Genomic DNA, 23,612 nt, shown 5'->3' with positions numbered 1-23,612 from the left:
GCATTTTACTCAAGACATAATTTTTAATTATCTCTTACAAAGCTTAATCATCACAGCAATCATTTAGATCAATGGAAAATTACAGAAATCATTTGTACAGTTAGTGGTTTTGCTTGTGTATGATGTACCTGACCTGCAATATGGAGGTTACAGAGAAAGTAAGATACAATATCTGAAGAGATTTCTTTAAAATACGTCATTATCCCATGTCAAGTAATCATTATTATAAGACGTGATGTTTATATGTTAAGTAGGCCTATGAACAACGTTGCAAACCAAGACTAGTCAACTTTTGCTATTGACTCATAAATTCAATGCAGCCACTAGAGGGCATACACTGATTATGTGTTATCTTTACACTAAAGTATCTAGATTTTCACATTTATTTAGCAGTTTGTTTACTTTGTATAATTAAAACAATGTAGTCTGCACACTTTTCAGTAACGACACTTGTACAACAAAATTAGTCAAATAAGGTATTACTGATTGACAGTTATTTTAGACATCATGTCCAATGAACTGCAATAACATGTAAACTTCTCTTTTGATTTGCACTGATTAGTAACATTTAAAAAAAATCCCACATTAAAAAAACCCACACTGAAAAGGGTGTGGGGCATTGTGTTTTCATACAAACAGCTCATTTCTTTTCTGGGGAAAACCTCCTTTAGTTGCCCCAGCTGTTCCATTTGAGGCCTTTGGGTTTACTACATACTCCTTCCTTACTGCACGTGTATCCGGCAGGACAGCAGTGTTTCATATCATCACAACACACAGCCTAGATAGAGAAATAAAGAAAAGAGAAGAGAAAGTAGAAGGTTGACAATGGGAACTTTTGCGTAGTAGACATTTCCGGTTTGATTCCGGTTGGCATTTAAAAGTACAATATTTAAATAGAGCTGGGGTTATGAGACATCATGGTAATTTTCTATATTCATAAGAAACCCACGAAGGGTTTTTCACCTATCACAAAAAAAATGTTTCACCTTCTATATAAGAAATTTGTTTGTTTAAAGGGATAGTTCAGCCAAAAATGATATTAACCCATGATTAACTCAACCCCAAGACGTCCGAGATGCACACGTCCATCATTCAGACCAACACATTCTCAGTTAATTCCGGAAATGTCCCAGATCTTTCAGTAGTTAAAGGGGGGGTTCAATGGTATTTCATGCATTCTGACTAATTAACACAGTTATAGAGTTGTTTCCTCATGCTAAACGTAGGCAAAGGGCGTGTTACAGAGTATTTCTGTGCCGAATGCACTTGTTCGTACAAGTTTCGGAAAGGTTTTTTACAATTACGGGTCCAGCTGACGTATTAGGGGTTTTAATGCAGTTTAAAATTGCAGTTTTTTAAACCACAACTTCTTGTCCATCTCCGGTCCTGTGACGCGCCAGGGCAACCTCACGTAATTGCATAATAACGTTGAAAGGTCACATGTTACATATATTAAACGCACATTTGCGGACCATTTTAAACGATAAACTGACACAAAGACATTAATTAGTATCATCTGACATACAACAACGTCGGAATGGTCCTCTTTCTCCACACTTGTAAACACTGCGGCATAGTTTCGATACTTCATCAGTGACCTCTTGACATGATGATGTATTGCGTGAGGTCGAGCTGGAGCATCACAGGACAGGAGAAAGGCAAGTTGTTGTTGTTTAAAAGTGCATTTTTTTTCTTGTCAAAAATGACAATCGTTTCGCTTATGCCTCGTTTGAGATCATTTAGAGTCCTTTGAAACTCGTTGAAACGGCAATTTTAAACTGCATTAAAACTGTTATATGTTGGAGTCCATTAAAGTCCATTAAAATGAGAAAAATCCTTTTCCTTTAAAAAACATAATTTCTTCTTGACTGAACAAAGAAAGACATCAACATTTTGGATGACATGGTGGTAAGTAAATTATCTGGATTTTTTTTAAGAAAATGGACTAATCCTTTAACATCAGAAATGCAGAAACAGCGTGTGTTATGTGAGCTTTAAAATGTTAAGTTACAGGGTCCGCACCTTCAAGTCCAAAAAATGTGCATCCATCCTTAACAAAAGAAATCCCAACGTGTCCAGAGGGATTAACAAAGACTTCTGAGAGTAATCCGTGCGGTGTTGAGAGAGAAATTTCTATATTTAAAACTTTATAAGCGAAAACAACCAGCTCCCGGTAACACCGGCATCTTAGTGGCATCTGCATTTCATTGAGAGTGTACGCAGTTTGCGAAGGTTTCTCTGCGGCTGCTCTGTGACCCCGCTCTCTGCATACGTCACTAAGAAAAGTGCGTACACTACGCTAATACTCTCTCCTGAATACAGAGGAGTCTAAGATGGCGGCGTTACAGAAAAGTTAGTTATTTTCGTTTATAAAGTATTACTCTGACAACACTGCACGGTTAGGCTGAGGAGCTTAATGTGGAAGCTGGAGGAGCTAAAACACGCAGCGTCAGCAGAAGCTTGGACTCTGATCCTTTGGGATGTTAAAGGGTTTATGTAAAGGGTTATTAATCCATTTTTTTCTGCAATTCAGATCCATTACTCATGTATGCAATGTACACAGTAGGTGGCAGTAATACTTTCTTTCCATTAAACGGAAAGAAGAAGAAGAAGGCCTTTGTTTATCCCCCTGGAGCCGTTTGGATTTCTTTTGTGAAGGATGGATGCACATCCTTCGGACCTGGAGGAGAGTACCCCGTAACTTTATATTTTAACAACTGAAAGATCTAGGGCATTTTCTAAAATAACTGAAAATGTTTAGTCTAAAGAATGATGGACACATGCATCTTGAACGACTTGGGGTTAAGTAAATCATGGGTTCAAAACCATTTTTGGCCGAACGATCCCTTTAACACCTAGTTCAGACATGTAATGCAAGTTAATGTTATATAATGACGACCATAAAGTTATAACCAAGGTTTAAGTTTGCTACTGAGTAGTAATGTATATTTTTTGCCTATTGTAAAAAGAGTAAAATGATAAGAAATCACCTTTAATTAACAATAATTCTTTTTTACAAAAGTGAAAGAGGAAAAAGTGGAATTCATTACCCAGCATCATCGAGCCTATACTGTACCTTTGGAGATGGACAACATGCCCAGGTGGTCTCAGAGGTTTTACAACACGTCTCACTATCAAGGCAACTATGTCCATCAGCACACTGAATGTCCTTTACTGAGCTGATTGGTTGTTGCTCTTTGCCACCAGTGTGGGTGAGTGGGACTCTGTCCACCTGCAGCCAGGTGTTTTGCATACAGCTCCCACCCGCATCACACGTGTAACCCTTGGGACAGCAGTGCTCATGATCTGGGCAGCAAACAGCCTATGCATGCAAAAATTAGTTTGGATATATTGAACGTGAATATGTACATCGAACTGGGTCAGAACAAACAGCACATACTGTATAGTCAATCCACACACACACACACACACACACACACACACACACACACACACACACACATACATTCAGTACTTACCTCAGGAAGAGGGCAGCAACCCCAATCTCCGGTAGAAAGACGGCAACAGGTGGATCCCGTCTCACAACTGGTCTGATCATCGCACTTAACATCGCCAAGGTCAGAGCTTGGAGCTGGAGTGCTCTTGGCAGGGATTTTTTTGTACCAAGGAATCACAGCATCTTTCTTGACGCAGGTCACCTTAATCACATCACACTCATAGCCAGCTGGACAACAGTGATCTCCATCCTTGCAACATACAGCCTGAAACACAGGAAACAATGCATTTAGGTGACAGAAAAAACACTGAAAATATGATATGGGTGATATGACCATCGCACCCAAACATCAACAAAATGTGTATGTCTATCTACTTCATTTTGCTTAGGAATTTTGTTTGTGTGTGATAAAGCTATATCACGCTGTTATGTCCACAAGGAAGTATCAATTCTGAAAAGTTTAAGATTTAAAGGCATGCAATGGCATGTCTCCAAATCTAGCAAAACAGGCTTGATGGTAAAACCAGTAAAACAACCACCAATGAGTTTAATTTCCACTCGTGACTGGCAAAAGTTAGGAGAAGTTTATCAGGATGAAACCTCGGTTTGAACTTCTAACTCACACTCACATTAGGCAACGGGCAGCAGCCCCATTTGCTGGTTTTTGCAATCAAACAGCAAGTGGTATGATCTGGGCAGGAAGTATGTGCATCACATGGAACCCTGCTATTGTATTTTCTCACTCCCGTTTCTTCTTTCACTTCCTCATGCTGTGTCTGTCTGCGACCTTCCTTAGCTGAGCCGGGAATAATGACTGTCATGGGCACGGAGGAGCTGCCACTGTCACAGGTGAGTGTTATGAAGTTGCAAGTGAAGCCTTGGGGACAGCAATGTAAATGATCCCAACAACACACAGCCTCAGGCAGATGATTTATTACTCGTATAGATGCTATTGTTTGATAAAACTAGTCTAAATCATCTAGTTGTCTGGTTTCTGGTTGTAATACCGGGCAGGAGTGGATTACAAAAGCAACATCGATTAGGGAACATCGCACACCAATAGGGTAAAAATGTGACACTTTAATAGAGTTCCCCTGTGAATAGTAGATCATGGTTCAAGGAACATTAAAAAGCCAATGCTATGGGAATAAAAACATGAATCAAATGTACTGTAAGTGCACTGTAAATTACTTTAAGGAAAAGCCTTTGCCAATGCATATTTGTGAATAATGCTGTTAAGCCAAAATGTAAGAAAAAATATTGGTGTAACAAAACTGGTGAAAATCATTATTATCACACTTTTAAATAGAGATGTGTTACTTCTCATTTGGTTACTCTTACAGAATTAGATAATTTGCATTTTTCTCTTGAGACATACTTATGCTTTCGGCAAACATGTTTATATAACAACATACAGTAATTTCAACATATACATTTTTTTTTAAATTGCTAGCTCTACTGTTTGGGCTACATAAATGCTACACCGTACCTCAGGCATGGGACAGCAATTCCAATCTCCATCTATGTTCTTACAGCAAGTGTTGGATTCAGGACAAGAGTGACTAGAGTCACAGCTCATATTCTCATGTGACCCTAGACCTTCTCTAGGACGGGTGGGTAACTTCTCAAACCAGGGTACAGAGCCTGATGGGTCATCACATGACTGAGCAGCCAAATTACATTTCTGACCGTGAGGACAGCAGTGAACAAAATCTTCACAACACACAGCCTACAGGAAAAGTTCATAAACATGCTTAATTTCCAAAACTTACCCCAAAACGTGCCCCACTGTGGCAATATCAAAGTATAGTGATGGCATCTGATAATAAAACTTTATAGTACTTAAACAGTCACAGTGGAGTGCCTGAAATCCCTTCACGGGTGAGTGTATAAAGAAATGCATGACTAAGATTGATTTAATATGATTTACCTCCGGCAGAGGACAGCAGGCCCATTCTCCCTCTTTAGTCTTACAGCATGTTGATCCATCCGGACAGGCCACAGTGTCATCACAGGGAACATCAGAGGTGGAAGACACTGGAAATCATAGAAACCTTATAAAATATTTGTGTTCATAAGTTTACATGTGTATGTGTGTGCAAGCTGGTTACACCAACCCTGTGTGTCTGTTGAATTCTGATTGCTGATTGGACGAACGGGCATCTTCTCAAACCAGGGCATGGAGCCTGATGGGTCATCACATGTCTCAGCAGCCAAATTACATTTCGTTCCATGAGGACAGCAGTGGATGAAATCATCGCAACACACAGCCTACAGGAGAAATGAACAAACCTACATCTTTAACTGGTTATCCAAGAGCCAAATTATTGCCAAGCTACTTGTTAATTGTGCTTCAGAGTAACAGATCCAAATGTGAGGATTTACCTCCGACAGAGGACAGCAGGCCCATCCTCCCTCTTTAGTCTTACAGCATGTGGAATCATCCGAACATGTCACAGTGCCATCACAAGGAATATCAGAGGAGGAAGACACTGGAAATGATAGAAACTTTTTAAGGACCAGTAAGAAGCAGTTTTATGTTGCGTGTGTAGTTGTGTATGAGCACTAAAGTATAGTTGTGTGTTTGGATTCAGTGATTTGCGTACATAGGGACTGTTGACCTACATTTTGTGTCACCCGCATTCTGACTGCTGATTGGTTGAACGGGTATCTTCTCAAACCAGGGTACAGAGCCTGATGGGTCCTCACATGTCTCAGCAGCCACATTACATTTCATACCATTAGGACAACAGTGAATAAAATCTTCACAACACACAGCCTACAAAAAAGTAAACACATTTCCTTAACTTAAAATCCAATACCCCTAAAAATAACTGTGCCCATACCAAAGAATAAAGTGGCCATCTGATAAAATTATGTTACTTAAAGGTGCAGTGTGTAATTTTTAGAAGGATCTCTTGACAGAAATGCAAAATAATATACAAAACTATATTATCAGGGGTGTATAAAGACCTTTTATAATGAACTGTTATGTGTTTATTACCTTAGAACGAGACCTTTTTATATACATACAAAGACGGTCCCCTTACATGGAAGTTGCCATTTTGTGCCGCCATTTTTCTACAGAAGCCCTTAACGGACAATTTTTTTTTACTAAGTTGTCTCCGACGATGACATGTTTGTCCGGTGGCGGCTACCGTAGCTTCTCTATGTGTTTCAAAAGCTGTGGTGAGCAGTGGATTAAGCCGCTGGTTGCTATTCGCAACCTCACCGCAGCACCGCTAGATGATGCTCAAATTTACACACTGCACCTTTAAGCACATGGTCAAAGGCTGCAATATATTGTGAATATACACTCTCACAGCAGAATGCCTAAAATCCATTTCGGGGTGAGTGTTTAAAGAAATGCATGACTTAAATTGATTTTTAAAGAGATCTAGATGATTTACCTCCGACAGAGGGCAGCAGGCCCATCCTCCCTCTTTAGTCTTACAGCATGTTGATCCATCCGGACAGGCCACAGTGTCATCACAGGGAACGTCAGAGGTGGAAGACACTGGAAATCATAGAAACTGTTTAAGGACCAGTTAGAAACTGTGTAATGTGCGTGTGTAGTTGTGTATGAGCACTAAAGTATAGTTGTGTGTTTGGATTCAGTGATCTGCATATATAGGGACTGTTGACCTACATTTTGTGCCACCCACATTCTGACTGCTGATTGGTTGAACGGGTATCTTCTCAAACCAGGGTACAGAGCCTGATGGGTCCTCACATTTCTCAGCAGCCACATTACATTTCATACCATTAGGACAACAGTGAATAAAATCATCACAACACACAGCCTAGAGGAGAAATGAAAACACCTACATCTTTAATTACAAAATAACTGGTTATCCAAGATCCAAATTATTGCCAAGCTACTTGTTAATTGTGCTTTAGAGTAACAAATCCAAATGTGATGATTTACCTCCGGGAGAGGACAGCAGGCCCATCCTCCCTCTTTAGTCTTACAGCATGTGGAATCATCCGAACATGTCACAGTGCCATCACAGGGAACGTCAGAGGTGGAAGACACTGGAAATGATAGAAACCATTTAAGATATTTGTGTTCATACAAGTTAACATGTGTATGTATGTTCAAGCTGGTTACACCAACCCTGTGTGTCAGTCGAATTCAGACTGCTGATTGGCCGAACTGGGATTTTCCCAAACCAGGGTACAGAGCCTGATGAGCTCTCACATTTCTCAGAAGCCATATTACATTTCTGACCGTGAGGACAGCAGTGAACAAAATCTTCACAACACACAGCCTACAGAGAACATGAACACACATTGGTAAAAGCCAAAAAATGCTTTAAAGTCCCAGGGAGCAATCATACTGACATAATGATAAAAAAATGTATAGGTGGAATGCACTTAGATAAGTGTCACCTTAGATAAATTGCTGCCAAATGAATAAATGTACATATAAAAGAGTTGTGTATAAATTTATTCTTTAAAGAGATTATAACCAAACTTTCTGCTGCATTACTTAAAAAGTTACAGATCCCGATGAGGTGATTTACCTCCGGCAGAGGACAGCAGGCCCATCCTCCATCTTTAGTTTTACAGCATGTGGATTCATCCGGACAGGCCGCAGTGTCATCACAGGGAACATTAGAGTCTGAAGATACAAATGCAATGGAAATAATAGATACTGTTTACATACTAATTACAAAAATGTGTATGTATTTAAGTGAATTTATTTACTGAAACAGTTTTAGTGCCAAAGAAGGATAACTGTCACACTGAACAGTAAAAGTCCCAATAAAATCAAAACTCACGATTCTTATTTTTTATATTGCAGTATTTATTATATACAATTTATCCGTCTAAGGCTTTTTTTAATTAATGTGTCCACATAAACTTAAAAAAAAAAATCTGAAAATGCACTTCCGCCCTCTCGTGGCGATCTTTCTCTGACGCCGTCAGCTAGACGGTTTGGGCGGGAAAATCTGTTCACTCCGCCCCTCCAACTGTCTGCTGCCAGTTCCATTTTTGAATAAAATACATACTTTTCTAAAATATGTCACAACACAGAAGTAAAATCGACTGTAACATAATGTTCTAAAATGTTTTGCTATCTAAATCTCACATACTTTTCAGGAATTCTCTTTGACTGAGAGTTGTAGCAATTATTTTTGGAACAACAGCTACATATAGATAGATAGATAGATAGATAGATAGATAGATAGATAGATAGATAGATAGATAGAGAGAGAGAGAGAGAGAGAGAGAGAGACAGAGAGAGAGAGAGAGAGAGAGAGAGAGAGAGACAGAGAGAGAGAGAGAGAGAGAGAGAGAGAGAGAGAGAGAGAGAGATGGTGATAAAGGTGTTAAGAGAAAAGTAAATAACATTTTATATGATAATTAGAATGAGACGTTTTTATCTCCATACAATGCGGGTCCCCTTACATGGAAGATGCCATTTTGTGCCGCCATGTTTCTACAGAAGCCCTAAATGAATAAACTAGTGTAGAGTGCATTTTGTCACTACTGTACATGTTTGTCCTATGGTGACTACTGAAGCTTCACTATGCATTTCGGTGAACAGTGGACTGAGCTGTTGGTTGCAATTCACAATCTCACAGCTAGATGCTGCTGAAATCTACACACTGCACCTTTAATGCATGCAATTTGGCCCACAGTGGTGGTAAGTTTTGATTGGAAGAAGGAAAGATATGAAATGTAAGCATTTAGCTTTGGGAAGGCTTGTCTGTTCAACATGCAACCTCTCCGCCCATGGCAGTGAATGTGTGGCATTCTGACACATAGAGTCCTTTACTTGGCAGAGCATGCCCTCAGGACAACAGTGCAGGTGGTCTTCACAACACTCTCCCTACACACAAACAGACACATGCAAAGTGTAAACATCCCTTTGATAGTGCATACTGAAAAACCCTAACTGACCACTATTACAGCAAAGGTGGGCATTATTTCCTTGAGCTTCCTGAACAACAAAACAGTTAAATAGTAAAGTGTACTTCTTGTCCGCTGTTCAATAGAAAAGTGATTTGCATATTGTTATGTTTGCCTTATCATACACCATATAAATGAGCTGACATGGTGGATGTGTAGGTTTTATTAAAGGTTATTGGCTTGAGAGTAAAAGGGGTGACACTTCCTAAATATATAAAACTCTATTTTTTTTGTCTTACATGATGTAAGGGGCAGCAGCTGGTGTCTCCAGAGGGAGCCTGGCAGCATGTCTGGCCTGCCTCACAGACATCATTGTTGGAGCATTGCAAGCAAGCAACCAGGGTCACGAGTGCTAAGCCTACCGTCAGTTTCAACATCTGAAAGATAATGGAAAATAAAGACAATATGTTGCTGTTATCAGGACTCAAAGGTTTGACGAATATCCCAGATAGACTCACAGTTCCTAGCATTTAAACTTAAAAAAAAATATTTTTTTTAAATATCCTGCACTGTATTAATTTTGAGGTTATTTTCCGTTCCTTTATTTTGTAAAGTATTTTGCATTAACCACCGTGTATCACTTCCTATTTCACATGATAAAGGAAAGACGCAAATACAATGATATGATGAAACACTTAGCATATACATTTTAAAAGGTTAAATTAGGCTATTAAAAAAACAGGTTAAACAGTTAAAAAAATCACTGAATGGAAATGTGCTTCTGTATTACAGCCTCATCTTCTTCAAAAAGGAACAGCTTTACAACATGTTAAAACTTTTTTTGTCATTTAGCCATTCTGACAGCAAAAATAACTTCAATGAAAATACTCTTATGTAGGCTTTGTTTAGTTAGCTTGGGGACACTGGTGCTATCAGGCAAAAAAAATCAGATTCTTTTCTTCATAACTGAAAATTCCCCACAGGTTTGCAAGATAAACCTCGTGATGGCTGATGTATTTATAATAGCAAACTATTTGACAGAAAAAAATGAGGAACTGTAAATGGGCCAAGTTTTTTTTTACTTCCACTGATACAATTGTTACATTTTAGTTGGTATTTCTTCCTCAAAATATTGCAGAAAAGTATTTTACTCTGTTTCTTTCTTTCATCTTTTCATCTTTTGAATTCTTTAGGTTAACTTACATTAACATGTAATTAGCAAGTGGATTGTTAAGCTCGAACAGCTGCAGGTGACCAGTCCGACCTGGAGTACAGGATACCGATCTATAAGCAGGAATAAGCTTTTTAGTCAAATAAATATTGGGCTATATTTAGTTCAGAGTTTGCGGCATAAAATAAATAAAAATATACATAAAATTACTACATAAAAATATTTTAGGACAAGCAAGCAAGGTGTTTAACTTACACTTTAAGTGTGATTTTTCAGGTTTCCCATTTACAGTAGGAAAATCATTTCCTATAGCAACGCATGACGCGTTACAATAAGTTAGCCCAATCCCAGTGTTTACAGTGCAATAGGCAAAACTCATTCAACTTTTTGCATTTAAAACGACAATTAAACGATGAAATATCAGACCTACCTTGTCTCCTCTCAGCGTTCAAGCGATATTGGGGTTATCCTAATATTAAGAAGTAGCTTCTTAAATGCAGAGATTTAACTCCGCCTATGTGAATGTATCAGTCAACTGAAAAGAGGCGTGGCGTGTCGTCTATCTCGTGATTTTAAAGCGGGTAAAATACCTGTGTGTACAAATTTAATTACATAAAAAGTGAAATGAGGATGGATTAAAATGCATAAGGGTATATATATCAACATATCACGTCTAAAGTACTCAGTTTGAGCTGGTTAAAGTTTATTTTGACTATAAACCTATAAACAAAGTAGCTCCATGTTTCCCTACAGTTGCTGTGACTCATAGTACAGGTGGGTGAAGTAAAGGGGGTGGATAAAGTAAATTCCCTATAGTCAAAATTAGCAAAACTTTATTATTATAAAACATATGTACAGTTGAAAACTTCCCAATGTTTAGACCTAATTTATTGTGTAATAACAAAGTAAGTAAAAAAGGAAAATATGTCTAAATATGAATGTTAAAATATGACCAAATATTAAATATCTGCATCATTTTGGTGCTACAGTACTGTTTGTAAAGACAAATATAAGGTTAAAATAGACTTTTCATGATTATTTTTAACTGTGATCTAAACTTCTTGCGGAGGAATTGTGACGCCCCTCAAATCAACAGAAACGAAAGCGAAAGTAGTGTGTGAGCTGTGGTTTGTTTATTGACGGTATGAATTTCTTTTTATCTCTTTATTTATTTATACTTAGGCACAAAATACTTAATTCTAAACGGAAGAGAGTTTTAATGACAATTTCTTGTAAGTTTTAAATTGTTTTAGTTACTATACGTCCTATTTTGTTAAAAGATTGCAGTGACAGACGCAGTAGGCTAGTAAGTAAAAGTGTTTAATGTCACCCTTTTGTACAAACGGAAAATTAACTAGACTAAATAACGTTCTGTAAAATAACGCTAACGCATTCAATTACACTGTTTAACTTTAAAATATAAAGTTTTATAATGCAGTTTGCTCTTTTAACAACAATTTTGAGGTCATTTCCTGATTTGGGTTTTAGCTCAGTTCTTTATTACCAGGATGACGGCGCACAACACAAATTTATATGGCTACATAAAGATTAAATAAAAGTCATCACTTACAGATTTTAATTTATACATAGTACATGGGGAGGGTGGTATTGCCTCGTGTTACAGCAATGTTTGTTTTTCAGAGGTTACTTCGTTTGTACAGATGTCTACCGAGGTAAAGGTACTTATAAAAAAAAATTTTTGTATTCACATCTATAAATATTTTATTACAATGTTTTTCTGTCTGTCAACTCTCAGGATTTCTCCCTTGTTAACGGTGATTCTATGGGAACCCTGGAGAACATACAGAAGGAGATCAACAAATGCAAGTGTGTACAGGGTTGTAATGCTGGACATCTCTTAACATGAAAACAAGCCATTACTTACCTCGATCTGGTCTGTCTACAGTGTCAACATGAAGCTTTATTAAAGGAACATGATATAATTAAAGACGCAATAGAAAACAACAAATCCTTCGCTAAGAAATTTCAACAACGCATTGAAGACAAAAAAAATTATCTTGAGGTAGACAACAAAAAACGTACTGAGAGTTTGGAGAAAGAGCAGGTGTGTGTAAATAAATATATCTTAATACATTTTAATAAAGACAACGTTTTTACCATAATTCTTGTTGGTTAATGGGTCACATTTGTGCAGGAGAAACTGAGCACTTCACAAAAGGAGCAGGAAAGACTCCGAACAGATATCATGCGAATGAAGGAGGAGCTGGAAAGTGTGGAGAAGAAAAATGACCTTCTAAGACAGAAAACTGAGGTTGGTATGACCTTCAAGGAAACATGGTCAAATCTAAATTTCATTAATTTCATGAAATTACTTTTTATCTCCTAAATAATGAATTATATACCTAAATATCTAAAATCATTGTATTTTAAATTCTCCCTGAGTTTGAGGCCGAATCTTTGTTTTCTCTATAGATCTCTACAGCAGTGCCTGAGAAGAAGGTTGTATTTAAAGGAAAGACAGAAGAAGGTGCACAGTGTCAGAGCTTTGATGTGAAACCCCGCATAGTTTATCCGATGGAGGGTGGGACAGCACTGATCACCTTTGAGGATGAAGGAGGTCAGAAAAACCTTTTCTGTCACACCTGGAAATATAGACAATACAGGCTTTCTTTTCTTTTTAGAAATCGTTTCTAAATTTGACCTTTTAACCTGATTTTTAGTGGCTCAAAAGGTTTTGAGCTTGAAGGAACATAAGGTGCAGCTCGGGGAATGTACCATTAATGTACAGGCGCAACCAATTCAGTTCCTGGTACCTGCCTATATTGAGGTAACAGGAAGAAAGAGACCTCCTAGGTGTAATCTTTTTGCTGGATTATATTCATGATTTAAAATTGTCCGACATCTTTTTCTTGTTTATTAGATGGACACACAGATTTGCCCACACAGAATCTTAGTCTCTAACCTGCCAAATAAAGTACCTGAGGAAAAACTGCTAGACAAACTTAATATCCATTTCGCTAAGAAAAGAAATGGAGGAGGCGATGTGGATGATATAGACATGCTGCATGATTCTGGCACTGTGGTCATAACCTTTACAGAAAATAATGGTATGTTCATTCTAAATTTGTTTGATTTGGCAGCTTCGCACATTATGTTTTAATTCTCTTTTGCCTTTAGTCGCCAAAGGTCTTACAGACAAACTGGAACACAGAGTAGAAATCATGAAAACCGAGACCTACAAAGTGAAGGTTACTCCATTCCTCAACGGCGAGATTTCACAGCTTCAGGTAAATAGAATTGCTTTTCATGATGCTAATACAAATTGCTATTAAGATCAATGCAAATCAGACTAAAAGCCTTACTGTCACTTTCAGACCGGTAACTCGATGTGCCTGCGCACAGTTCAGCTAACAGGCATCCCTGACATTATGGAACTAGAGAATCTGCAGGACCATCTGGAGATCCACTTTCAGAAGGCAACCAATGGTGGCGGAGAGGTGGAGAGCATCATATACAACCCCATTGGCCACACCACCCTGGCTGTTTTTACAGAGGACCCTGAAGACAGCCAAAGCGTCTAAAACATAACAGTTGTACTGATACTGTACAGCCAGTAAACCTGAATACCTATTAGATCTTATGCTGATTTTGGGCCAGAAAGACTACAGATTTCATGATCTTCTGATTTGGGTCAATTAAAGGGATAGTTCACCCAAAAATGAAAAATCTGTCATAATTACCTCACTCTAATGTTGTAACAAACCTATATCAATTTCTTTGTTCTGATGAACACAAAGGAAGATATTTTGAGAAATGTTTGTAACCAAGCCATTCGTGGACCCCATTTACTTCCATAGTATCCTTTTTTCCTACTGTGGAGGTGGATGTGGTTCATAAATGGTTTGGTGGAAAACGTTCCTCAAAATATCTTCCTAACTGTTCATCAGAAAGACATTAGGTTTGTAAAATGAGGGTGAGTAAATGATGACAGATTTTTAATTTTTGAGTAATTTTCTATCTATTTATTTGATTATCTTAAACTCATTACACTTTAAGGGCTATACATATTTAAATATAGACATTATAAAATTCATTAATACATAGGAGCTATTCTATTATTACAGGCTTTAGTTGGAAAAAAAATGGTCATGTTTGTAAATCTTATCTATGGGAAAATGTGGGATTGAGATAAGTCAGAAGTTAAATGTCTCATAGAGTAAAACATTTAAAAGTTGTACTCAAGTATAGTCAATGCAATAGTTTTGAAGTACCTACCATGCATAAATTTAAGTGAAAAATTATGGTCATGGTTACTGTGAAAGACAAAACCAGTCTTACGAATAAATGTGCCAAAACTGCCTATGAAGCAAAACTGGTTTGTAAATGTTACCGTTTATGTGAGACAAATACCCGGATGTGCATTTGTATGTAAACATACAAGATATGAATACACCAGCAACTGAGCTTCGTACACTGGATAAATAATATTTTTTTAAAACCTTAAACAGAAAGACAGAAATTTATGTGGACGCAAATTGAATTTATTTGTAAAAACCGTGATCGAAGAAAATCAACCCCAAATACCAAAACAAATAAATTGTGAACACAACAGCAGCAGAACCCACAGTAAAATAACTGACAAATGCAAATGATACATAGGTCAACATAGAAAGTAACAGCCACCTCCATCAGGCACTTACAGAAGATGTGGAGTGTACACGTAGGTTTAAAATACAGGTCTAAAATGAACCCCAAAAGGTAACAGATCAAACAGTAAAAAAACAGGAATTCTAACCGTATAACCATTAAAACAACTGCAGAAATAAGTTAAAACCGATACATTCTCAAACCTCAAAGCTATTTGATATTACACACACATACAGATCACACCATTGTTCCAAATATCATATAGATCACCAGCCTATAGTGCACTTATAATCCTTACACCAGGACTCTTTCTAATGATCTGTAGAGATGCTATCAGGACCTTTGTGCATCTTTAGCCATTCAGTGCGTGTATTAGATCAGTTTAAGCTCCAAGGTAAAAATATATTGTCCTTGTAGTAGCACATGATTTTTTGGACATACACAATAATTTACACTTTAATGTTTTTGACTTAGAACATTTAGGTCAATCTTACTGCCACTGCTGCATTTTTTAAAAAGCAGCTTAACTTTTTTTCTTTCTTAACCGTCCTCTCTAAACAAGCAGTTGTGCAAATATATATTCACATTAAAATGAATATGTGCAGAATTGTGCTACTTTTCAACTGCCTATAATATCTTAGCACCATACCCTCTATATAAAAGTTATAATGTTATTACAGTTAAGTGTTTATGGAAAAATATTAAACAACTTTTCAGTCACTTTGGATACAACAAGAAACCTTTGAAGTTTAGGATGGAAGTATGAAAAATTTATAAACTGGACAAGTAAGTAGGCTACTGCAAGAAAAAAAAATACATTTACGTATTGTGCCTTTCTTCCAAGTTACTTATACATTGCTTATAATGCTTGTGCTAAACAGGACAATCACTGCTAAATTGTGCCATACAGATCTCTAAGCAAGTAATATGTTAGGTTGTTTTAAAAGACTGCATATGTTTAATACATGATTACTCACTTAGAGAGGTTGCTACTGTAGAATAACATCCCTATTTCAAGTCCACACACTAATACATGAGATGAGGTTTTAGACACGAGATCTGGCCATTTTTCAGGCAAAGACATCAACAAATCGAACCAATCAGACAACCAGTGGTGCCCAGTCCCTTTGCTTGCGTCCATACTGTGCATGGAGAAAAAATAGAGAGAGGTTTAGACAGGGCAAAAACAGATTGTATAAGAAAAATTTCAAAAATCTGATTGTTAAATCCGATGTCATGCAGTACTTCCGGGTCCAACCGATCTTAAAGGCAAACACACCCCTACCTCAATAGAACCTGGACCTTCTTTTGATAGACCCGCCCCACACATATGCAACCCAGGCAATGATGTCAGTTAGTAGACACGCCCCTTACTGCTGATTGGCTACAGGTGTGTTTGGGTACTCGGCCCGACTCCCTTTTCCAAAGTGATTTTCAGGAATCATGCACCCCGCCTTTAAATGCACTTTAACTCTTTCCCCGCCATTGACGAGTTATCTCAATCCGCAATACCGCTATTATCCACCAGGTACTCTTCTGCAACTTATTAAACCCGGAAGTATCGCCCCAGGGCAAACAGCTGTATGTCCGTGTAGTTTTTAGGATCGCTCTGCATCTGATCTCCATCAAAAGTCCTCTATAAAAATGGAATTATCTCAGCTTTTTGCTCAAAATTTTGTGATTTTGAAGAAACCTACCAATATATTTTAAGGTTGATAAAAAGAGAACTAATTAGGGTAGGACCTTTTTTTTTAAAGCAGAGGGTCTGTTCTTTCATTTAATATATTGTATGTTTATATATTTAAAGAGGAGCATTTTCTGGGAGGCATTAAACTTTTGTGAAAATCATGAAAAATGGTTGCGGGGAATGAGTTAAATGAGTTTATAAACAGAGTTTATAAAATATTCACTTAAATGTATAATATGAATAAATAGTGCTCACAAAAAGCTGTTCAAGTAATATCCTCTATTTAAATGAATAGAGGCTTGGACCCAGAAACAGTATTCCTTACAACATGACTTAACAAGCGGATAGAGATCAGATTTAATAGAGAACAGAGTTATGTAGTTAATACAGAAATGCTATACCTGCAAATCGGTGAGTTCTTTATGGAACCTTTTAGCAAGATCTGGACCATTCTGCATTGTAGGAATTTGGTAGGTCTGAAAAACAAACAATATGCAATTGTGTTCTATATTTTTTTATCACAAACTCATAGAAAGTTTTAAATAGGCATTAATGCAAAAATAGACTCTAAATGCAATAGGCCTATGGTCACCAACCCTGTTCCTGGAAATCTACTTTCCTGCAGAGTTTACCTACAACCCCAATCAAACACGCCTGAACTTGCTAATCAAGATTTTCACGGCTACCTAAAAATTAGCGGCAGGTGTGCTAAAGCACGGTTGGATCTAAAGTATGCAGGAGGAACAGAATTGGTGACCGCTGCAATAGAGCATTCAAGTGTGTATTACCTTTTCTCTGTAGAGCAGGCTGCCAACGGGACAAACCACACATGCGGTACCAGAGCCGAACACTTCGAGAACCCGTCCGTCATTTAAAGCATTTATCAGCTCCTTCATTACTATTTTGCGCTCGGTCACTTTGAAGTCCCCCTGAAAAAGAACCACAAACCCTAAAATGTATGGTACAGTTATGGCAACACCTAGAAAAACTTTGGTGTGAATATGTGATGTGTGAAACAGCACGGCATTAGCATGACTCGCTTTCTCTTACCCATTCTCTTGCAAGATCCAGCAGAGATTGCCGGGTGACTCCTGGAAGAATTATGCCATCTAGTGGGGGGGTGACCAGCTCCTTCTCTATACATGCAAAAAAGACACATTTCAATTTAAAGGGGCTGTTTATGAGAAGCGATTTCGGTTAAAGAAAATATTTCCTTTTGCATTGAACTTTGAGTGCTGTAACTTTGCAGATGTTGTTTATGCTCAAACAGCGACACTGCACACTAACTGAAAGTTAAATAGTGAAATCATAATCAAGGACCCCTTTAAAGAGCAACATTCATATTGAATGTTTGTAAATGTTAAAGCTCACATAACACATGTTGTTTCTGCATTTTTTATGTTAATCTGGAGTACCTATAGAGTAGTATGACATCCTTTATATCCCCGAAGAGTCTTTAGTTTAATCATATTTATAAAAGAAAGATTAGCTTTACTGAATCTTTCCAATAACGTACGAAAAAATAAAGAAGGAGTTACTACCGCGGGAGGAGCGAGTACGAGTCATGCAACACTATACAACACTGTTTAACTTATTATATAAATGACACGAACATGTAGTGAATCATATGTACACGCCTATTTCCAACATAAGACAGAAGTCTTACTTACCGCATTCAACTCATGACCCGGTTGGGACTTTTCAATGAAATCCAGTGCATCAAACACACACACACAAAGCTCCGCTGCTACCCCGGATAATAAACTATATCCATTGTTTCCATAAGGCTGGCTTTCTTCTTCTTACATCCAAAAACACACTTCTTCTTTCGTGCCATTGTTGAGTTTTGAAATTAAACAAAGCTGTCGCGTGATGTGATGTTTGGAAGTTCTATCATCTTCCACTGATTGACGGGTGGGCGGGGTTTTCTGGGGGAAGTGCCCATATAAAGAAGTCATACATATAGAAAAACCCTGAAATGTCAGCTGGACTCATAATCGAAAAAAACTTTCCGAAACTTGTACGAACCCTGGCGAAGTGCATTCGGCACAGAAATACTCTGTAACACGCCCAACTTTGCCTACGTTTAGCATGAGGAAACAACTCTATAACTGTGTTATTAAGTCAGAATGCCTCCACCCATTCAAGCACCCCTTTAAACAAGAAAGAATGATTAATATATCAGTCATTATTTTGCAAACTTTAATTCACACACTCCTCACCTCCTTTTTCTGTGGTCCAATAAATGAAGAGATTCATAGTCCCGACCTCAGTGATCTCCTCATCGTCTCCATAAAGCCAGAGGACCTGCTGACAGCCCTTCTTTGCTGCCTCACTCTGAACAGCAATTGTCGGTCCATAGTTACTGAGAAACGAAAAGCAATACAATGATACATTCAAAAAACAAAACAAGAAGAAAACACTGCAAAACAATTGCATTTTTATATAAACACACCACAAGGGGGCAGCATTACAAGCTTTGACTAACAAATACTGATAAGACGGCCCCAAACACAGTTGCAAGTAAACATAAAACAGCAGCACATGAGTCTAAAGGGAAAGACTGCTGAGGATTTACAACAAATTCTCAATAAGAGTTTTGTAAACACTCACCCCCCCATTTTGTATTCCCCAACACCTCCTCTACAGGCCCGAACATAACGTGGATCTGCCAGAAGTGACACAGGACTAAACCCTCCAGTCGCAAAATAAGGTCCAACCGGCCCAATAATGACAAAGAGCAAAGCATGACCTGCTCGTGCCACACCTAAAGAAGGCTGAGATGACAAAACAACAATGCATGATCTTCTTCACCCAAAAAAACTAAATTGTTGTATTGATTTTGTCATTGGTGAAAGGATTTAGATGTTTTACCTCAATTCCTATAAATGTTGGCCTAATGTACAGACTGGCGTCTGTGGAATACGGTACCCATTCTTGATCGACCTCGACCAGCTTCTTAATACACTCCTGCAGTTCCACTTTATCAAATGTCTAACACAGACAGAGACAATATGCTGATGGAGATGGGAGAAGATGTGGCTCCGACTGACTTTATTGAAACGTGATAATCTCCCAGGGTAACAGCCAATAAAATTAAGTGGGTTTGCAAATGCTCAAGACTTGAAAACAAGACTTACAGGCAGGCAGCATCTTACAGCACTGCGGTACATGCGCTCCATATTCAACATGGGCCTGAAGAGACGGATGTGATTATCTACTCCTCTGAATGCCTTCATGCCCTCGAAGAGCTGAGAGTAACAGAAGCACAGACAGGATCAGACCAAATAACAACAATAACACATCAGACAAACAACAAGTACTACAATAGACGATATAAATGAACTACAATAACTTAATAACTACTAGCAATACCTTTAAAGGAACACTCCACTTTTTTTTTGAAAATATGCTCATTTTCCAGCTCCCCTAGAGTTAAACATTTGATTTTTACCTTTTTGGAATCCATTCAGCCGATCTCTGGGTCTGGCACTAACATTTTTAGCATAGCTTAGCACAATCCATTGAATCTGATTAGACCATTAGCATCGCGCTAAAAAATAACCAAAGAGTTTCGATACTTTTCCTATTTAAAACTTGACTCGTCTGTAGTTACATCCTGTAATAAGACGGATAGAAAATTTAAAGTTGTGATTTTCTAGGCAGATATGGCTAGAACTATACTCTCATTCTGGCGTAATAATCAAGGACTTTGCTGCTGTAATATGGCTGCAGGAGGCACAATAATATTACGCAGCAGTCGAAAATATTCCTCTTAGTAACTTTCAATACCAGGGGACTATTATTAGGCACTGTGCAATATCATTGCGCCTCCTGCAGTCATGTTACGGCAGCAAATGTCTGATTATTATGCCAGTTCCTAGCCATATCTCCCTAGAAAATCTCAACTTTTAATCTTCTGTCTGTCTTAGTACACGACGTAACTACAGAAGAGTCAAGTTTTAAATAGAAAATATCAAAACTCTTTGGTTATTTTTTAGCGCGATGCTAATGGTCTAATCAGATTCAATGGATTATGCTAAGCTATGCTAAAAGTGCTAGCGCCAGACCCAGCGATCGGTTGAATGGATTCCAAAATGGTAAAAATCAAATGTTTCACTCTAGGGGAGCTAGAAAATGAGCCTAATTTCAAAAAAAGTGGAGTGTCCCTTTAATAAAATGATCATGGAAACTTTATAAAACAACTTTGCAGCTCTGCTTTATTGCTGTGTTTTTATGCATTGATAAAGAAAGTCTGATATTATTTAAAAACAGCTGGTCTTCCTTGTACACTAATATGTGAACCCCTCACCTCTATAGAGTAATGCAGGGCTGAAGATGCAGGGTGAAGGGACAAATTCTGGAAGGGCTTGATCGCAGGCTTTTCCCATCCTCCAGCTGCCGACCAATTGATGGTCAGCATGTGGTCTGAAAACTGCTTGCCAAACACCAGCGTGGAGGGGTCTGGCTTTGGCTTCGGTTCAAGGTTCCTCTCTATGGTAAGATCCGCAAACTGGCCAAAATAAATGGGGAGGGAGAAAGAGAGAGAGAATGGAAAGAGAGAGGGGCAGGGAGTAAAGCAGGTATGTGGAGAGGTTCATATTCATTATCACTGATTGCACATGCACTTAATAAACAGATCTGGATTCAACATGCAAGCTAGTACGTAAAAAACTGAATTAAACAATTAAATTGCGATGAGAAGATGGGGGGTTGTTGGAAGAAAGAAAGCGAGTAAAAGAGCAGAGGCAAAAAAGAAAGGCAAGTCAGATCTCTTAAGGTGACACCATAGCCAGTTCAACACTTCAGAGAATGAACTTCTGGGAATCCAACACCACTTGTACCAAAAAATAAGACCTTACCAGGTGATATAGATAACATTTGTATGTGATCAGAGCCACACAGAGTCACAAGACCTGGTTTAGGTAGATATGGGGAACAGGAATGGTGCATAAATCTGACTCTGCAGGTTTTTTTTAAATACCTTAAAGGAAGAACTGGCAAACCGCAGCGATCCAAATGACAGGGGGAGTGACTGAAGAAGGCGTCCATTGAGTGCCTTGAAAAACACAAACTATTTATTTAACAGAGGCGAGTCCAAGTTGACAGATTTGAAACCCATAAAGACAAAATGTTAAATGCCCTCTCATATGTAAATCACTTTAGATGAAAGCGTCTGCTAATTATGGCAAATGTAAAGAACAGAAAAAGTGTTTTATTGCACATTTGCACCTAATCACAGAGTATATGTTGTTTAGCCCTCATGAGATGAGAGTCATTCATGCATATCATTGTATATACCTGCACTTTGTTTGGCATGTGCACAAGGAGACAGCTGGGTCATACACTGTGCCTTAAATAGCTATAAATGGCTGAACAGCAAAACAAAACCTGTGGAAAATGCTGATAACAGACACATTTTCGAATGGATTCCTTATAAATATTAGCATAAGCTGTTTATAATTAAAACCAGTTTCTGGTAGTTTTCAGCAGAAACCGCGCACGCGCAGCAGTCTGACCTTCTTGTATTTGATTCCTTGTGCTGTTTCAATAGGTTATTGTTTACACAATGAATATGTGTACTCTTACAATAACACAATAACTCTCTGCTATATCTTGTGGGTCGCCTCGACGACCCTGCAAAGCGGATTAAGTTATAAATACGTGGCACGTGAAACGTCTTCCCAGCGCAAGAGTCCATACTTGTTTACAGGTCATTATAATACTACTAACAATAATAATACGCAGGTCTTCAAAGTGAAAATCAACGAATGACGCGGTTACACAGCACATAGGTGTATAATTCAAATATTTAAAACGTGCATGTACACGATTGAAGCGAAACGCTATTCGTTTTTGATCATTATCTCGCTTGTTGCAAATACGCAACATTGTTTATCTTTGATTTGATAGTCACACTCCAGTTCGATTAAATATTAACAGATGGGTTTGAAAACGAAAGACAGATACGTGATAGATAAACTGCTCTTTGAACTCACCGTCCTAAGGGCTGCCATTGCTGCGAATGAATGGTAAACTAGTCCGAGTGGGAGCAACTGCGTGATCTCTACGTTCCGGATTGGACGCCTCGCATTATGGCGGTAATGTTCTCGGGGTTTTGAATCGGTTAAGATCCTAACATTTCCTTTTTTTCGTCGTTTGGTTTCATTCAAATATTTTCAACAGTGATTTCTGTATCCAAATATTGTTTGAAATCTTAAATATGATTGTTTGTTTGTTTTATTGTGTATGAGCCATAGCGGTAAAAACAGCGGACAACATTTTAACTGAGGAGACATTGGTTATTTGCATATATCTGACCACTGAATGCACATGATAGTGTTTTACGAAAAAAGTATGACGCAATCACAACTGTATGAAATGTTTGTCCTTCAATGGGTTAATAATAACACCAGTGGATGGGCGTGACAGATCTCTTGCATCTGATTGGATAAAGAGGCGCCGTGAAGTCAATGCAGTCAGACGGTGTTAATCGAGGTCAATGCTGAAAACAGTAGCCTATATCATTCATTGGTTGGCAAATGAGGCGTTGGTCTAAACCGGTTAAATGATTGGTTTATTGGAATTTTGGAAGAACTATTTTATGTACACTTTTAACTGATGTGATGAAAATAAAATATACTGTAATCTGGGTTAAAGTTTTCTTTACTGTAAACAAAGCCACGTGACCACATTGCTGCAGGTCCTGTTTTTTGTGTTTTAAGTATTGCTGTAATATTGCTTTCAATCTCCTTTCTCTGTTAATGACAACCTTGTGAAAAATTAGTTACTTTTCCCTTAAATTACAGCTAACATTATATTAGTAATAT

General features: G+C 38.0%; 3 protein-coding genes across 13 annotated transcripts; 1 reads left to right on the top strand and 2 right to left on the bottom strand.

Moving 5' to 3' along the window:
* Positions 1–133: 133 nt before the first annotated feature.
* grna (granulin a) lies at positions 134–11,072 on the bottom strand. 8 transcript variants are annotated; one of them, XM_073857309.1, is made up of 18 exons: positions 10,918–11,072; positions 10,520–10,600; positions 9,616–9,753; positions 9,160–9,296; positions 7,984–8,083; positions 7,575–7,728; positions 7,386–7,492; positions 7,107–7,260; positions 6,868–6,974; positions 6,083–6,236; positions 5,843–5,949; positions 5,575–5,728; positions 5,388–5,494; positions 4,947–5,186; positions 4,087–4,374; positions 3,480–3,722; positions 3,077–3,322; positions 134–778 (listed from the first exon to the last, which is right to left on the bottom strand). In XM_073857309.1, the coding sequence occupies exons 3-18, from the start codon at positions 9,751–9,753 to the stop codon at positions 668–670; spliced, it is 2,547 nt and encodes an 848-aa protein (XP_073713410.1). In that variant the 5' UTR covers positions 10,520–10,600; positions 10,918–11,072; the 3' UTR covers positions 134–667. The 8 variants fall into 8 exon arrangements, with proteins under 8 accessions (XP_073713410.1, XP_073713411.1, XP_073713418.1 ...); XM_073857310.1 differs by lacking the exon at positions 10,918–11,072 and adding an exon at positions 10,743–10,765; XM_073857317.1 differs by lacking the exon at positions 4,087–4,374 and having other exon boundaries at positions 10,918–11,070.
* Positions 11,073–11,527: 455 nt separating this feature from the next.
* Positions 11,528–14,820, top strand: ifi35 (interferon-induced protein 35). 3 transcript variants are annotated; one of them, XM_073857321.1, is made up of 10 exons: positions 11,528–11,629; positions 12,129–12,160; positions 12,244–12,318; positions 12,397–12,552; positions 12,643–12,759; positions 12,921–13,065; positions 13,169–13,275; positions 13,369–13,555; positions 13,626–13,735; positions 13,823–14,820. In XM_073857321.1, the coding sequence occupies exons 2-10, from the start codon at positions 12,149–12,151 to the stop codon at positions 14,027–14,029; spliced, it is 1,116 nt and encodes a 371-aa protein (XP_073713422.1). In that variant the 5' UTR covers positions 11,528–11,629; positions 12,129–12,148; the 3' UTR covers positions 14,030–14,820. The 3 variants fall into 3 exon arrangements, with proteins under 3 accessions (XP_073713422.1, XP_073713421.1, XP_073713423.1); XM_073857320.1 differs by having other exon boundaries at positions 11,552–11,629; positions 12,129–12,166; XM_073857322.1 differs by lacking the exon at positions 11,528–11,629 and adding an exon at positions 11,770–11,793.
* Positions 14,821–14,967: 147 nt separating this feature from the next.
* On the bottom strand, positions 14,968–23,215 carry bcat2 (branched chain amino-acid transaminase 2, mitochondrial). Of its 2 annotated transcripts, none has more exons than XM_055194070.2 (11): positions 22,782–23,215; positions 21,767–21,841; positions 21,095–21,295; positions 19,923–20,033; positions 19,657–19,776; positions 19,396–19,559; positions 19,005–19,147; positions 17,833–17,918; positions 17,571–17,711; positions 17,184–17,258; positions 14,968–16,237 (listed from the first exon to the last, which is right to left on the bottom strand). In XM_055194070.2, exons 1-11 carry the CDS (start codon positions 22,797–22,799, stop codon positions 16,196–16,198), a joined length of 1,176 nt encoding a protein of 391 aa, XP_055050045.1. In that variant the 5' UTR covers positions 22,800–23,215; the 3' UTR covers positions 14,968–16,195. The 2 variants fall into 2 exon arrangements, with proteins under 2 accessions (XP_055050045.1, XP_055050046.1); XM_055194071.2 differs by lacking the exon at positions 22,782–23,215 and adding an exon at positions 22,084–22,756.
* Between the last annotated feature and the right edge of the window lie 397 nt (positions 23,216–23,612).

The sequence above is a fragment of the Misgurnus anguillicaudatus genome, chromosome 19, assembly GCF_027580225.2.
Source record: "Misgurnus anguillicaudatus chromosome 19, ASM2758022v2, whole genome shotgun sequence".
NCBI classification, from domain to species: domain Eukaryota; kingdom Metazoa; phylum Chordata; class Actinopteri; order Cypriniformes; family Cobitidae; genus Misgurnus; species Misgurnus anguillicaudatus.
This window is presented reverse-complemented; position numbering and strand designations above follow the sequence as displayed.